The sequence below is a fragment of the Protopterus annectens genome, chromosome 2.part1, assembly GCF_019279795.1.
Source record: "Protopterus annectens isolate FY-2018-M chromosome 2.part1, PAN1.0, whole genome shotgun sequence".
Classification (NCBI taxonomy): domain Eukaryota; kingdom Metazoa; phylum Chordata; order Ceratodontiformes; family Protopteridae; genus Protopterus; species Protopterus annectens.
Window position 1 is genome coordinate 1,999,962,916 of NC_056729.1, and position 15,183 is coordinate 1,999,978,098.

At 37.5% G+C, this 15,183-nt stretch overlaps 1 protein-coding gene across 1 annotated transcript in view; it reads left to right on the top strand.

The window, feature by feature from the left end:
• Positions 1–14,711, top strand: part of LOC122795079 (3-hydroxy-3-methylglutaryl-CoA lyase, cytoplasmic-like) — a gene marked incomplete at its 3' end in the record, with an annotated part of 307,454 nt that extends 292,743 nt beyond the window's left edge. The window contains exon 5 of the mRNA XM_044063654.1: positions 14,563–14,711. Within this exon, the coding sequence (XP_043919589.1) occupies positions 14,563–14,711 (149 nt within the window). The remainder of the gene's footprint in view (positions 1–14,562) is intronic.
• Positions 14,712–15,183: the final 472 nt, after the last annotated feature.

Sequence of the window (15,183 nt, forward strand, 5' to 3'; positions counted from 1 at the left end):
CCCCATCCAGACTAATTAGAATTAAAACCAAACATGCTCCATGGCTCTCAAAATAAACCAAACATAAAATCAACATGAGAAACAAACATTGGGCAAAATGGAGGAAAACTAAAAACCCTATAGTCCAACAAATATTTAGACAACTAAGAAATGAAACTAAAAAAGCTATATTATCTGACAAAAAAAACTACTACCTGCAATCCCAACAAGCTAGTCAAAACAAGCCGCAGAAATTTTGTTTCTACTATCAACCAGCTACTCCATCCAGGACAATCCACTACTCCAATCCCTCAAAACACTGAAGACAAAACACCAATGAATTTAGCTAACACTTTTAATACCTTTTTTACTGATGCTATACAAACACTAACTAGTCAACTATCACCAAATAACTTCACTCTACCTTCCAATGAATCAACCTCACCCCTTACATTTCACTTTCAACCCATACCAACATCCTTTATTCAAACCCTTCTACAGAAACTGAAACCATGCTCCCCCTCAGCAGACCAACTACCTGCTGAATTCCTACAACTATCCGCCAAAGCCATTGCCTATCCTATTTCTATCCTAATCAATAGAACTATTACTGAAAGTTATATCCCAAGTTTATGGAAAATTTCCCATATTATCCCCCTCCACAAGGGAGGTCAATCCACTGAACTCTCCAATTACTGCCCCATTGCCCTCCTCTCACCTCTGGCAAAAATCATGGAAACATGCATTCACAGACAATTACTTGACCATCTCACAAAAAATAACTTACTAGCCAACTGTCAGCATTGTTTTAGACCTTCACATAGCACCACTTCTGCCCTTCTTTCCTTCACAGATTGTATCAACAAACACCGCAATCTAAACAAACTCTCTTCAGCCCTATTTATTGACCTGTCTAAAGCTTTTGACATGGTAAATCACCAAATTCTCATCACAATACTAAAATCCCTGTCACTTGATACATCCACCATAAAATGGTTCCAGTCCTACCTTGATAAACGACAACAGGCCGTACTTTGGCACAAATCCCTCTCTACTCACCTGCCCGTCAACCTGGGTGTCCCTCAAGGCTCCATCCTTGGACCTCTACTCTTTTCCATATTCATCAATGACCTTCACCTTGCCATCCCCCAAGCTACATGCATACAATATGCGGATGACTCTACACTGATATGTTCAGCCCCCTCTTCTCCAGAACTTCTCTATCTTACACTACAAGTATTTAACACAGTTGAGCAATGGTTCACACATAGATGCCTTCTCCTAAACCCCAAAAAGACTAAACTCCTCCTTTTCTCTCCTACTAAGAAATCCCTCCCAATGGATTTCTCAGTAAACTCTACCAATAAAACGATTATATACCCTGAACCAACCACCAAACTATTAGGTGTCACCATTGACAATAATCTGAACTTTGACATCCATATTAACAACACTATAAACAGTCAACAAAAAAGCTAGGCTCGCTCTATAGGATAAAATCCTTTCTCCTACCTTCAGCTCGAACCACTATAGCACACATTCATCTAATATCTTCTCTTCTTTATGCCTCTCCTATTTTACTAACCTATCTAAAAATAATCTTAGCAAATTGGAAATGTCCTACAATAACATGGCAAGATTTGCTACAGGCAACCCTTTTAGAACCCATCACTTCCTTAATTTAAAGCAACTAGGATGGCTCGAACTTCAAAATCTAATTAAATTCCATCAACTAACTATAGCCCACAACACTCTTTATACACCTTCCAAAACGCCTATTCTTTCCATACTAATCACTCCCTATAAAAAACTTGGAATCCTTAAGGTCTTCTCAGAAACTTCTAATGCATACTACTAAAACAAACAATAAGGCTGGTGACTCACTTTTTTCTAATATAGTTGGAAAAGCCTGGAATCTCCTCCCAAATGAACTCTCCACACTTCCCTCACTATCCTGCTTCAAAAATACATTGAAATTGTTCCTCAGAACTCACTGGTTATGCCCATGCTCCAAACCTGACTAGTCTATAGGTGTCTCTAAATATTTTTTGCTTCCTACCCTGTCTACTCACACACAGCAACTCCTCCTTATTAAACTAATTTACTAAACTATCTCTAACATACCTTGATTGTATTAGCATTCCTTTGTTATGCCTGTATTCTGCACTGTAAATATTACTGTGTTAACCTGTAATAGATACTGTTAATAGTTTTTATTTGTCTCATGTTTCGATAGTTGTGATTGTGTTAATTTCATTGTCCTATCTAGGAGCTTATCTCCCCAGGCCTCTACTGAAAATGGACATGTATCCAGTTAGACTAGCCCGGTCAACAAATGTAAAATAAAAAATAAAATAAAAATAAAATAAAAAATGTCATATTACACCCTTCCTCATCATGTGCTCAACATAGAATGCCATATTACATGCTTATTATGTTCCCAGCATAGCATGTCATATTACACACTTATTCATCTCATTTATATTTCCATCATCTAATCTAATTCATCTTGCCATCTACTATGTTTAAAGTGCATGAATCCCTTCCCAAGCTTCTTTGAACTAAAACTCCACTCCATCTCTATCAAAACACTCTTCAGAGTAACATTGCAGGGCTGTTTACACATTTTCCTCTTAACAATTGTGTTCTCCTCCTCTTGCTTCATGATTTGATGCTACTCCTGCCTTCTCCAGCCTATATTCATTTGTTTATTGACTGACAGGAAGGACAGATGATGCAGAGCACCTTTATAGCCACTTATTTCCTGTTTACTAACTGGGTAAACCCACTGGACAAACTGCCCCTTTTCAGGGGAGTACTTTGTGGTTAAGTGACTTGTTTCAGCATCATGCAATAGGCAAATTAAGATGGTTGAAGTCAAACCTTATACAATGGACACAGGAAGCAGCTTAGGTCTGCAGAGCTTTAGTTCTAAAAAGGCAGATTATCACACAGATAATATCCTATATTATAACTCCACCTATGGAAAGAAATCAGATATTTTCCTATGTGTATACCAGCCATGATATTTTCCATGGCATCCTGTATTGACTGCTATTCACTTGTCTATTAAAGATGTTAAATTACAGGATTTCATTTTAATGTATTTCACTTTCTATTGTGTGTCAGTAGCCACTGTTCTGCTCTGACCATACTCTTCTGTTTAATTAATATGGATTGCAGTATCCTGGCTGGGAGACTACATTTCCCCTATTGTATCCATTTAGTGGATACTGTAGGTTTCATTCAGTTCACTTCACTTTGGAATGAACCTTGACTGATGTTAGTGTCAGATTAGGGCTCACTATCACAAAATGAAATCTAAAAACAATGTAGAATGGAACAAAGTTACAAACTATGAATGTAAATAGCTGCAAGCACAGAATGCTCAGTGCAGTGTGAACTAGGCTCCCTGTATATCACGATGTGGAGATTTAGGCATCATAACCCCTAAGCAAATTTTGCATATACTACCTGCAAGTCTGACATACCTCAGAATAGGAAGAAAAAATACAAAGCTAGTTCTTTGAATCCCATACTTGGATAACAACATTTTACATCTCTGAGTTTGATAAATATAGCCTCCAAAATAATAATTAGCACCTCATATTAGCCACTTTACATCTAATGCACAGTAAAGTACAAAGTTTATAGTCTATGATTACTTTTCATAGTTATGTCTTGTTTCTGCTTTACCATACATATTTATTTATAGTGTTGCCTTTCCTACTCATTTGTGTTCTTTGTCAGCTACAATGCATTTCAGAGTGTGCTGCCTCTTTCTAGGTGTACTTTTCATCACAGGTAAAGCTTTTATGTATTGCTTGCAACATTCACTACGTCTTTTTAGTATTTGCATGTGTGTGTGCATGCATGTGTTTCTGAGTATACACGTGCACATAGTGAGTATGCTGACATAGCTCACCCCTGTGAATTCGAGTTTACAGCTTTCAGGTCATAGTGGGTACTATCTCGATACAAAACCTGTGTGTGTGGTATCCTATTATGTTAAGCATCTTTACAATTGAGTGCACCATTGTTTCAGAATACACACAATGTTTTAACAGTTGACGTGTTATTGGCATATAATGTCTTCATATTACTGGCAGTACAACAGCCTTTCATGCGAGCATTGCACAGATTCCTGTGCTATTACTCTAGTGACTTTATGTAATATCATGTACATGTCTATCTGTATTACTATGTCATTACTAAAGTACACATAGCAAATTATCATGCTCCCTTTTCTCTCATCTCATTATTGTCACATTGTGTAATGGCTGCTAAACTGTTTACTGGTATTATATGATATGCTTTTTACATTTCCTTGGTACCTTATGTTACCATCTACACATCACCAAAGCAGTTGTTGTGTACAGCTAGTCATATATAACGAGTCCTTGCGTGATCATTCACATCTATAGGTGCTACATGTGCTATGTAATGCACAGAAAGCTGCTGAAGTATGGTCGACCACTATTTCATATCACCAATTACACTCAAAAGCCATTCTCACTTATAATGGGTGTCTCTGTATACTTAGCATCTGTTGTTCAAGGTGTACTGGTCATGTTTGGAAGCATGTTTGTTTTACAATTAATTTAAGTTCCTAGTTTACTCCTTATGATAAAGTTGCAAGTGATTTTGTAAAAATAAAAATGAAGATTATGGTTTGCTTTTTGATTTTTAGGTTCACAGTTTACTCAGTTTTTCTCTATAATCACACACACACACACACAGAATGATGGTATTGTACATATTGAGCAATAATTTATATACAACTGCAAAGGATTCCGGATAATTAAAATCATACCACTATAGATGAGATGTTTGTTATTTACATTGTTGTTTCATTATTATATCATCATGTGATAAATATTAATGTGAGGTATTCCATCTGCAAGAACTAGTTGACAACTTGTCTTTCTAGGACATAAGAAACTACTTCTACTGCATTTAGCATGGAAATACAGTACTTCATACATGAATATAGATATTGAGGCATTATGGGTTCATTCTTTTATGATGTCATGGCAGGAATTATCACCTCTGAGAAAAAATATTCATAGGGCCGTCCTTACCAATGAAATAAAATCCAAAAGCAACACACTTTTTGCATCATAAACTGTATACTTTGGTAATGTTCATGGTAAGGATGTTATACCAAGCTCCAAAGATTTCTTACAATATTTGGTGTAGAACATGACCAGTAAACTCTAAATACCACTTTTGCACTGTGTGCATTATCAGGTCCTTATATGACTGTTGATAAAACATTGCTCGTAGAAGTCTAAGTCCCCTTGACTCAAAAACCACCCAATCAAATGGCAACACATCTGGAACTCTAAATAAATTATTTTTGTGCATAATAAATCTGCTCAGAGGTCATTGCTGATCAGAAAAAGTGCCATTTTTAACTTACAGTGATATTTATGAAAAATAAACGCATGTCTATACTTTGAAATAGTATTTTCAGTATGTTGGTTGGCATGTGATGCTCACTTATTAGAAAAATATACACTAGCAGTAACAGCATACTAGTGATTTATAACTTAACAAATGCAGCCATATTCTTATCTTTGCTGTTTTAGGCTGCTGTCCTGTTATGTTTTCAGTCCACAATCTTTATGTTCAGCCAGCAATTTGGCTCATGTTTTTTCTTAATTTCCATTGTTACTGTTTTCATTCTAGATCCCGACTCCAGTGTCTCCTTTATGTTAGTCTGTCCATCTATCTGCCTGCCTTTGTATCTATTCAAACATCTATTGTTAGCATACTTAGACAAAATGAACACAATATAGTATGTCTTGTGCTTTCTTACTAGTTAGTGCCTAACTACAACCAGACATTTTATATGATAATAAAAAGATGGCACAAATAAAAAGATTGGGAAAGAAGAAATATCGTGTAAGAATGGATAACACAGTTGCACATTTTTACATAAAAACACAACAATATGAAAGAACTAAATAGAAATGAAATAGACCAGGTTGAGAGTTAGTAGTAGCTAATAAGTGTGGGAAAGCATAACAGATGAATACAAGAAGGATACAAGGACTGTGCAGAAGACTTCTTAATGTATTTGCAAACTGTAACTATTAGAAAATTAAATATCTGTAACACCTATATAAAAACAGATTGAAGGCAGGGCAGAACCTCTGGCTTGCAATTTGAAATGTTAGTGGCATCACATAAAATAATTTGTCATTGACATGATTGCATGCTGCTGCAGCATATGTTGCTGTGAACTGCATAGTGTGTGTGTGTGTGTGTGTGTGTGTGTGTGTGTGTGTGTGTGTGTGTGTGTGTGTGTGTGTGTGTTTATGTGCATGCAATTAGTAAATTGGGCTGTGTAAAGCACAGGAAAATTAAAAAAAATACTTAAGGAATATGAGGAATAAATAATGCTAAATTATCAGCAAGATGTAACTTACAGACTTAAATGTCATGCAAGGTTTAGAAGAGATTGAAGACAAGATAAATATCTCCATCCTTGTCATTTTGTTGCAGTGTGGTATCTGTGACATCTATGAAGAAGTACACCTTAAGCCTACTTTGTACACAACTGTGTATGTGTGTGTTTGAATGTTATTTGAATGAGTGTATGGCTGTGTGTAACTGCAGAAGTTATGCTTGGGTATGTAACTTTGAGTTGCATAGCATTGTAAATATATTTTAAGGTACTATGCTGATGTTTCCTAGATATTATACTGGAAAATACTGACCAAAAGGCATTTTCCTTACCTACAGTATTGTGTCAATGATCTCAGAAAGAGATTGCTTTTTCTAGCTTGAATACTTTATCAGAATATGTAAAGAAGCAGAAAAGGTTAGAGCAACAGTGACTGTGAGAGAGAGAGAGAGAGAGAGAAAGAAGGGTGGCAGAAGAAAATCAGCAGAATCAATAACAGGAAAAATGGGCATTTAGCTTGCAGTGCAGATGTAGTGTTGCACCGGGGTGTAATGTAATGATGACACAGTAGTGTTGTTCTGGCCTAACAAAGTGCTTATTTGCATAGCTGAACAGGCTGGAAATAGAGACTGTGGAGCTAGAAAACAATATAGCACTAACCTGTTACATGCAATAAGACAATGGGGGCATGTTTCTTGCACTGTACAATTTGGAAAGCAGCATAGTGCTAACATATTATATATTACACAACATTGTAAGCAATCAGCTTTGTAGGAAAAGAGGGTGAGGCTAAGATGATAGAAAGATGTAGTGTTCATCACTGTAAACTGACATAAGAGAAAGGATGGAAGGGTTGAATTGCACTGCAAGAAGAAGAACAAATAGCAGAAAAGCCCCCCACATTACTGACAGCCAGCCCAGTATAAAATAAAATGAGGGTTTGTCGTAATTTACTGCCAATCAATGCTCAACAGCATTGGGAGGGTAAAATAAAACTATAGAAAGAAAACAGGTGTTAAATGAGTCCTCACACAGTTTTCGTGTATGTCTTCTTCCTTGATTGATTTTTGCATAGCTTTTCCATAAAGTTAAAAGTAGTAATGCTGTGCATGCTACAAATGAATGTAAAGATTGAAGAGAAACACATCAGTGTGGAGCTTTGATATTTTGTTCTATATTTATGGTGATGGGAAGACACACATGATTAAGTTTGTGAATGGGGGAAGTGGAAGTGTTATTCATTTTTTTCTTTAACTTGACAAGTGCATACAATGTTTACAAACATTTGTTTGTATTTTGTGTGTAGCACACCATAAAAGTGAAGGTAGTTGTGCTGTACAAAATATATATTAATGCACATGAAAATGAAAAACATAATTTACCAAGTGTAACAATATCATTTTAGTTAGTATGCTACGATGAGTAGGAAACAAGGCATAACATTTCAGAATGAATGCAGGAAAGTGATATTTCACATTGAATGCACATTATTAGCTCTAGAATGGCAAACACCAACAGACATGGGAGAGCATATTAAACTAAGCATTTGCCCTATGTCTGATTCCATAAACAAGAAGTCTGCCATTCCTCAGTCATTATATGCCAGTACGGACTGGCAGAGCTATACACCCAAGTCTAAAAAGTGAGTTAATCTCACACTGAGTCAACATACTGAAGTGCAACATTTGTGATACACATTGATGTAAAATCCTAGGCTGTACTTCCCTTCTCAATGAGAACAGGGCCAGGCAAGTGCTGGGTAAATTTATAGATACAGCCATTTATCAAGGTCCCATTTGAAGGAGTAGTCAATTCCAGTAACTGAGATGCTGAGTAACTAGCTTGTTTCTCCACCTTGTTTTACTGATCTGCTGAAGCAGGTCTGTATCACCTGTTCTGGTGGCTGTGATTGTTTGATTTGTGAAAGTATAAGACATCCTGAACTACTGAGTCCCTGACTGCTCAATAGCTAAGACTTGGATCTCCTCAAGGGAGCCTATAAAACATAAACACCTTTCCTGTCTAGGCTTTCTAATACCGGCTAACACTTTATCCACCTTCATAGTGTCTTTTTTATGCAATGCTAAATTGACAAACCTACTGACATAGCAAAATCAACTTAACTCCTCCCTATCCATATTTAAACACATCTTGGGCCAATGGATGGGTAATTGGAAATTCACCCTGCCCTGGCACCTGTGTCTGTGATGGACAGATGCAATCAGTAATTCACCCTCTATATAAATCAATTTTGTGAGTCATATTTGGGTTGCACAGTTAGGCTTATAATGGACCTAGTGGTCATTAGCATGGTATACACCTATGAACCTATGAAAAGCAGAACAGTACTTCTCGGCTTTTCTAGTAGGTTAGCTATTTTAAGTCTATGATCCTCTTTGTTATGAACCTCTGGGGTCTTTCCAGCTGTTTGAAATGCCTAGAGAGGTACATCCCAAAATGGACATCATCCTCTATACTTGGTCTGATCAATGTTGAGTACAAGGGTACAGTAACATCTTTAGATAGATGCTATTCCTTTGACAATTAATTGTGCCAAGAAGAAGGATTTAAGGATTTCCTGGCAACCATTGTTACATAGTGATCAAAGCAGAGGGAATTAGCAACCCTGGTTTCCAAGTCTCTAACCAAATTTTCATTTTGTAGTGGAGAATTTTCAGTGTTATATGCTGAGAGCAGTATGCTTATTGCTGACACAAGCATTACTGCCTGCACACAGGCATGTGGTTCATATATGTGGGCAGAAATACCGCCAAGGTACCCAATGTGTATTGCTGTGAATTAAATGCACCAATATTTCTCATTCAGGCACAAATAGACTGGGTACCATATAGCTCAGTACATTGATACATATGTCATGCAATAAGTATGATTTATTTAAGGTCTCTCGTGCGAAAGTGTGTGCTTACTAACATAATAACTCTGGGGTAATGTGACAGTCTGTTTCACAGTAGAAGAATTCTGCCAGAAGTGACAGATACAACTATGTAAATATTTTGCAGTACATCTCAGTGAATTAATTAACTTAGACTTTGAATGTCAGTTTTATGTTGTTTCTGAGTCATATGGGCAAACCATCTAGATTTACTATGGCTTTCTTCATCAGACCTTGACACCATAAATAAGTAAATCTAATACATTTCAGTGATCAACCTCCATCTAAGCTTTCAGAAAGAAAGTGAAAAAGTTATCAAACATTTTCATAACATTGCAGGACATACACCCCATTCCAGATATATCTTGTTGGTTATCAAGTATCCTGCATAATAAATATTTTTCCAAATGTGTTCATAATTCAGGCCTTTCCATTTCAATATAGTTCAGCATCCTACTTTTTCTGTTCAGTTTCCTGTGCAAGAACTACACTGTTTAAATACACTGTTAAAGTAAACTTAACACCTAAAGGTACACAGAGAGCACACTGCACACAGAAGGAAAGATGGTTCTCAAACACATTTTGAACACAATACATAGAAGTTCAATCCAAATATAACTGTGCAAGAGAATATTTATAGTATTTTAATCACATTTAATTCCATTTAAACAAAGCATATATTTAAATTAACAAGTCATACATTGATATATTTTATTGTACTTGTAAAAGTAATGTTACTTACTGCCTATATGTTCAACCATCCAGTGTAATGTAATATTTTGCCAAATCTGATAAAAAATAATGTAGTGTGTGAGTGTGTGTGGAGTGTGGTAATTACGCTCTGATACTGTGAAATAAAATAACTAGCTCAGCTGTTCTATAGCACAAGACCCAGTCTTAATAACTATTAAGGAATCCTTCATCACTTGTTAAGACTGGGTATTGTGTTTTGCAATTAAATATGCCAATACTGGCCAACAAATGACAGCAGCAAAATTATAGATTCATAGGTAAGCATTAATAACTGCCGTTATTGCCATTTTAAAATGATCCAGTTTCCCTTTCAAAGGTGAGAATCAAATACTGTACCTTGCATCAGAATTAAACATCTTAACCGCTGCACTAACCTGGAACCCAAGTTAGAAACATTTTTTCTGCCCCCTATCTGTACTAGTTATCTGGCCCTAACATAAGACATGTTATACTGCCTTTCTGACAGCACTAAGTGCTTTATGGCTTTGAAAGCTGGCAAAACACAACTATTTTTTTCTAACTAGTATTTTTTGTGCAGATAAAGCTGCATGCACTACAAAGAATTATGATTAGGTAGCTAGAAACTTTGCTCTTGAGTTGAATTTCTTGTCATCCATGTCTCAAACACATAACATACACATTATGACACATATACATTTTGGCACATAGCAAAACCAGTGTCTCACCTATCAAGCCTGTAATGTGTAACACTCAAAAAACAAATGTTCTGGATACTGGAGGCTCAATAGTGAGACACTCAGATATCCCACTCACCAAGTTGGACAAGGAGAAAGTCACAGTCAGCATGTCCCGTGCATGGATTCATCAGATAATGCATGCGCTCAGGTCTCTAAGCAGCAAGTACCATTATGACTCTGTCATAGTTCATGTTGGAGTGAATGACCTGAGATGTACCTCACAGGACTATATGTAATGAGACATGACTGAGCTCTCTGAGTACATGTCACAGGCAGGTATGTCCCTAGCCTTGAGCAGCATATTACCCTCACCTAGAATGATGCCACAGTATAGAAAAATGATTGATTTCAATAATTGGCTTAGTTTTTGGTTTCATTCAAAGGGGATCCAGTTTCTGTCAGCCTGGGATGACATGGTTGACAAACCTTGCTGCTTTACCAAAGACGGTTTACATCTGGCACCTCTATGATTTTGGCTGCTGGCAAAGGCTCTTGCCTCACCCATAATACCTTTTTTAGGCAAGGACTTGAAAACAAATTCACCAACATGAAATTTGCCAGTCCTAACTAAATAAGCATTATGCTGCTAAATGCTAGCAGCTTAAACCAAAAACTGCGTACCCTGGAACCACTTCTATCACTGGAAGATGTAGATGTCTGTGCAGTCACAGAACCCTGGTTAAAGGTCTCAGAGAGTACCCCGGCCTTGCAAGGCTGCAATGCCTTCCTAATCTTCAGACCACAAAGTGAATGCATGAGAACCAAGGGAGCTGATGTTTCTATCTATATTAGAGATAAATTCACCTTCCATCTAGATAGACTGGGCAACTCCATGGAGTTAGTCCAAGTTCAGATTATGGTGGGTAAGACCCCCCATTGAAGTCGTAGCCAGTTATAGATCCCCCTTCATGTGTCATGATGAATACAAAGCCTACTTGACCATACTGGAGGCAATCGAAATATTACCAAACAGTCTAGTTAGGGGCATTTCAATTATCCCACCATCAACTGGGAAACCTATACTAGCCCTAACTCACTAGCACACAAGTTTCTTGACTTTGTTAACTCAAATGACCTGGAACAAATTGTTCATACCCTGACAAGAGGAACAAACTTGCTATATCTGCTCCTCACTAACATGTCAAACAGATGCATTGCCACATCTATCACAGCCTAATTAGTTAAATCTGACCACAAATCAGTCACCTTCATGCTGACACTAACACCAGAACTCACAATGGGCAAAATCAGACTAAACACTTCTCCAAGGCAAACTATACCCTCCTAGGTAAAGATATAAATACATTCTGAGCCCCAACCCCAGCTGGAAGTGGTAAATACACTGAAGCTTACACTACAGCCCTGTACAATAGCTTGCATACGTGTATAGACTTAGCCGTATTAGGAAAAAATCAAACCCAGAGCCCTAAGTAAAAACAAGCCACCATAGGGACATCTGTCATCAACAAACTTCACAATAAATGCAAAAAGTTGTTGTCCAAGAAAACAAAGCTGAGACCCTGACAATGGAAAAGCACATTCCTCACCCTCAACAGGCAAATAAGACAACTTGTCAAATCCTCTAAGGGCTTCCTTGAGAAAAACTTAGCATGCACAGCCAAGGATAACTATAAGGCCTTTTACAGCTATGTACATAGCCTAAAAAGTAGGGCCCAAGCATGTGCAGAACTAGTTGTCAACAATATCACACACACTGACCCCACAAAGATAGTAAACCTGCTAGTGAATAGATTTGGCAAAGATTTCACTCCCTTATCCCCTCCAAACCTATTACAAACCTTCCCCCAACCCCCCTCCAAATACCTGAAGAACAGGTCATCAGAGCCTTGTCAAAGGCAAAAAACACATCCTCTATGAGACCAGATGGCATCTCAGGCTGTCTTCTACACAAGGTAAAACATGAACTTGCATCACCGTTAAGTACCCTTTTCAGTCATAGTCTAACCACATGCTTTGTTCTTGTGGAATGTAGAACAGCAACAGTTATTTCCCCTCCACAAAGGTGACCTAGCAACAGACCCAGAGAATTACAGACCCATAAGCCTGACTGACCTCATCTGTAAGGCCATGAAACATATCATTATGGACCTCATAAATAAAGATCTAGGCGACCTCCAACCCCTGGATCCTACCCAATTCAGCTTTGTCAAGGGCAGATACTACCTGTTTAATCTGGTGGAGTTTTTAAAAAAATGTGACCAGAGCCATTAGTGAAGGAAAATCTGTGCACACAGCATATCTCAACTTGGAAAAGGCTTTCTACACAATCCCATACTCAGGCATTACCAATAAACTTAGCAAACTGAATGTAAACCCCTTTGTTGTAAGATAGGTTGCCAACTGGCTCACAAACTGGACACACTCTATCAAAGTGGGTGACTTCACATCAACCAGCTGACCTGTTAACAGTTTGGTATATTTTTCTCAGAAGTTCAGGACAAAACTATGGGGTTGTGGCTGACCAAGTTTGCAGATGACCGCAAACTGGGTGCAATTATTCAATCCCCAGATGATGTCAGTATACACCAGGATGGTCTTACGCAAATGCACAACTGGTGTCTTAGTCACAGTCTCAAACTGAATTTAAAGAAATGAATCATCATTCCCTTCAGTGCAAAGAATGTCCTTTCACACTATCAAATCAACAACAATATCCTAAGTACCCATGAAGTTGTAAGGGACCTGGAATCACAAGTTGACTGTGACCTTAACTTCGACCACCATGTGTCTACTGTAGTAAGGAAGGCTTTCTACATAGCACACTTGATTAGTAAAGGCATCACCTCAGAGCAAAAGAGGTTATAACTCTTCTATACTCTGCACTAATCTGGCCCATAATTGAATATAATGCCCCATTTGGCATGTACCGTACAAAGCACCTGCAGCAACTGGAGAGACCTCAGAGGTTTCTAACTAAACTCTAGCATGTGCCTTACACAGACCGACTAAAGTCCCTGTCACTATACTCAGTATTGTATAGTCTTCTTAGTAGACACTTATGCCAGGTTTACAGAGCAATCTCAGACCCAAACCTAATGAACTTGCTGCATATTTGTAAATCAAATGGGACTAAGGCTACTCATTCCAGGGACATAAATACAGCCTGCAACTTAAATAGGACATGCTGGAGGGACAGATTTATCTCCCATCGACTGCCATGTCTTTGGAATAGGCTACCTATTCATGTGAAACACAGCACCTCTACGGCACTGTTCAAGAGGAACCTGGACGAATGGATGGGAAACCATAAATTCTTACCAGGAATAGTGCCCACAACCGTCCTGGACATGGGCAGTCATCGCCAAATACAATCTTGGGTATTAACTAACATTTCTATGGTATTACATTGGGATTTAATGGCTAAACTTGAAATGACCTCAGGGTCGATTGCCTAGTAATCTCCTGTGATCCTATGATCCTATGATCGGAGACCCAGTCACAATCCTCAATATTACACATTTGTGATCTACTTAAATGTTTTCATCAAAATATCCTAAACACATATGACTGTACAATAAAGTAAAATCTGAAAATGATTGCCATATTTGAGGAGAAGTGTTGTGCGCATACTCTCAGTGTCAAACAAATCTTCAATTTGGATACCTATCTTGCTGTAGCCAACTCCCACTAAGGCAAATAGTTTGGAAAATGAATGATCACTTCTAAATAGAGGACAAAAACATCATGTAATGATTTCAGGAGTCATGTCTTCAGTAAGCCAATGATGCTGCTAGTGAGACATCAGTTTACATTTTGAAGTTTTGTATAACTGTTACATGTTTATATTTCCTGTTTACATTTTCTAGATTGGTGCAGGAGCAACAGAGGTAGCTATATTTGGTGCTACATCTGAGACATTCAGCAGAAAGAATATCAACTGTTCTATTGCAGAAAGTTTTGGAAGGTTTGATGAAATTCTTAGACATGCCAAAGAAGTCAACGTTCCTGTCAGAGGGTATGAAAATATTTTTGTGTGTACATAAACTATTTGTTTTTAACATTTCATTAGTTAATAATCTTCCAAACAGCAGACACTGTTTCCATGCTACATATGTTATGTGCGGGGATGCCTAAAATGTGACAAATGGCTTAAAGAAATGTCAATACCTTTCTTAACAGATTTATATAACAATGCCATGGAACTGTGCAATACCTACTTCCTTTACACATTTTCAGTCTTCAGACTGTACTATTTCTGGTATTGAAAGCAGATTTTTTTTTTTGTGTTTTATTTTATTGTTAATGATGGTCACTTCCAGGATTTCTAAAGCTGCCCCTTATGACATAATCGGATGGCAAAGTATGGAATCCGAAAGAACATATGCCTAAGATATCAATACATCTCAGCCGGGATTCCTAGACCTCCCAATTCACATAGCTAACTCCAACTCTATGCATATAATTAAGATGTCACTAGATTATTGGTT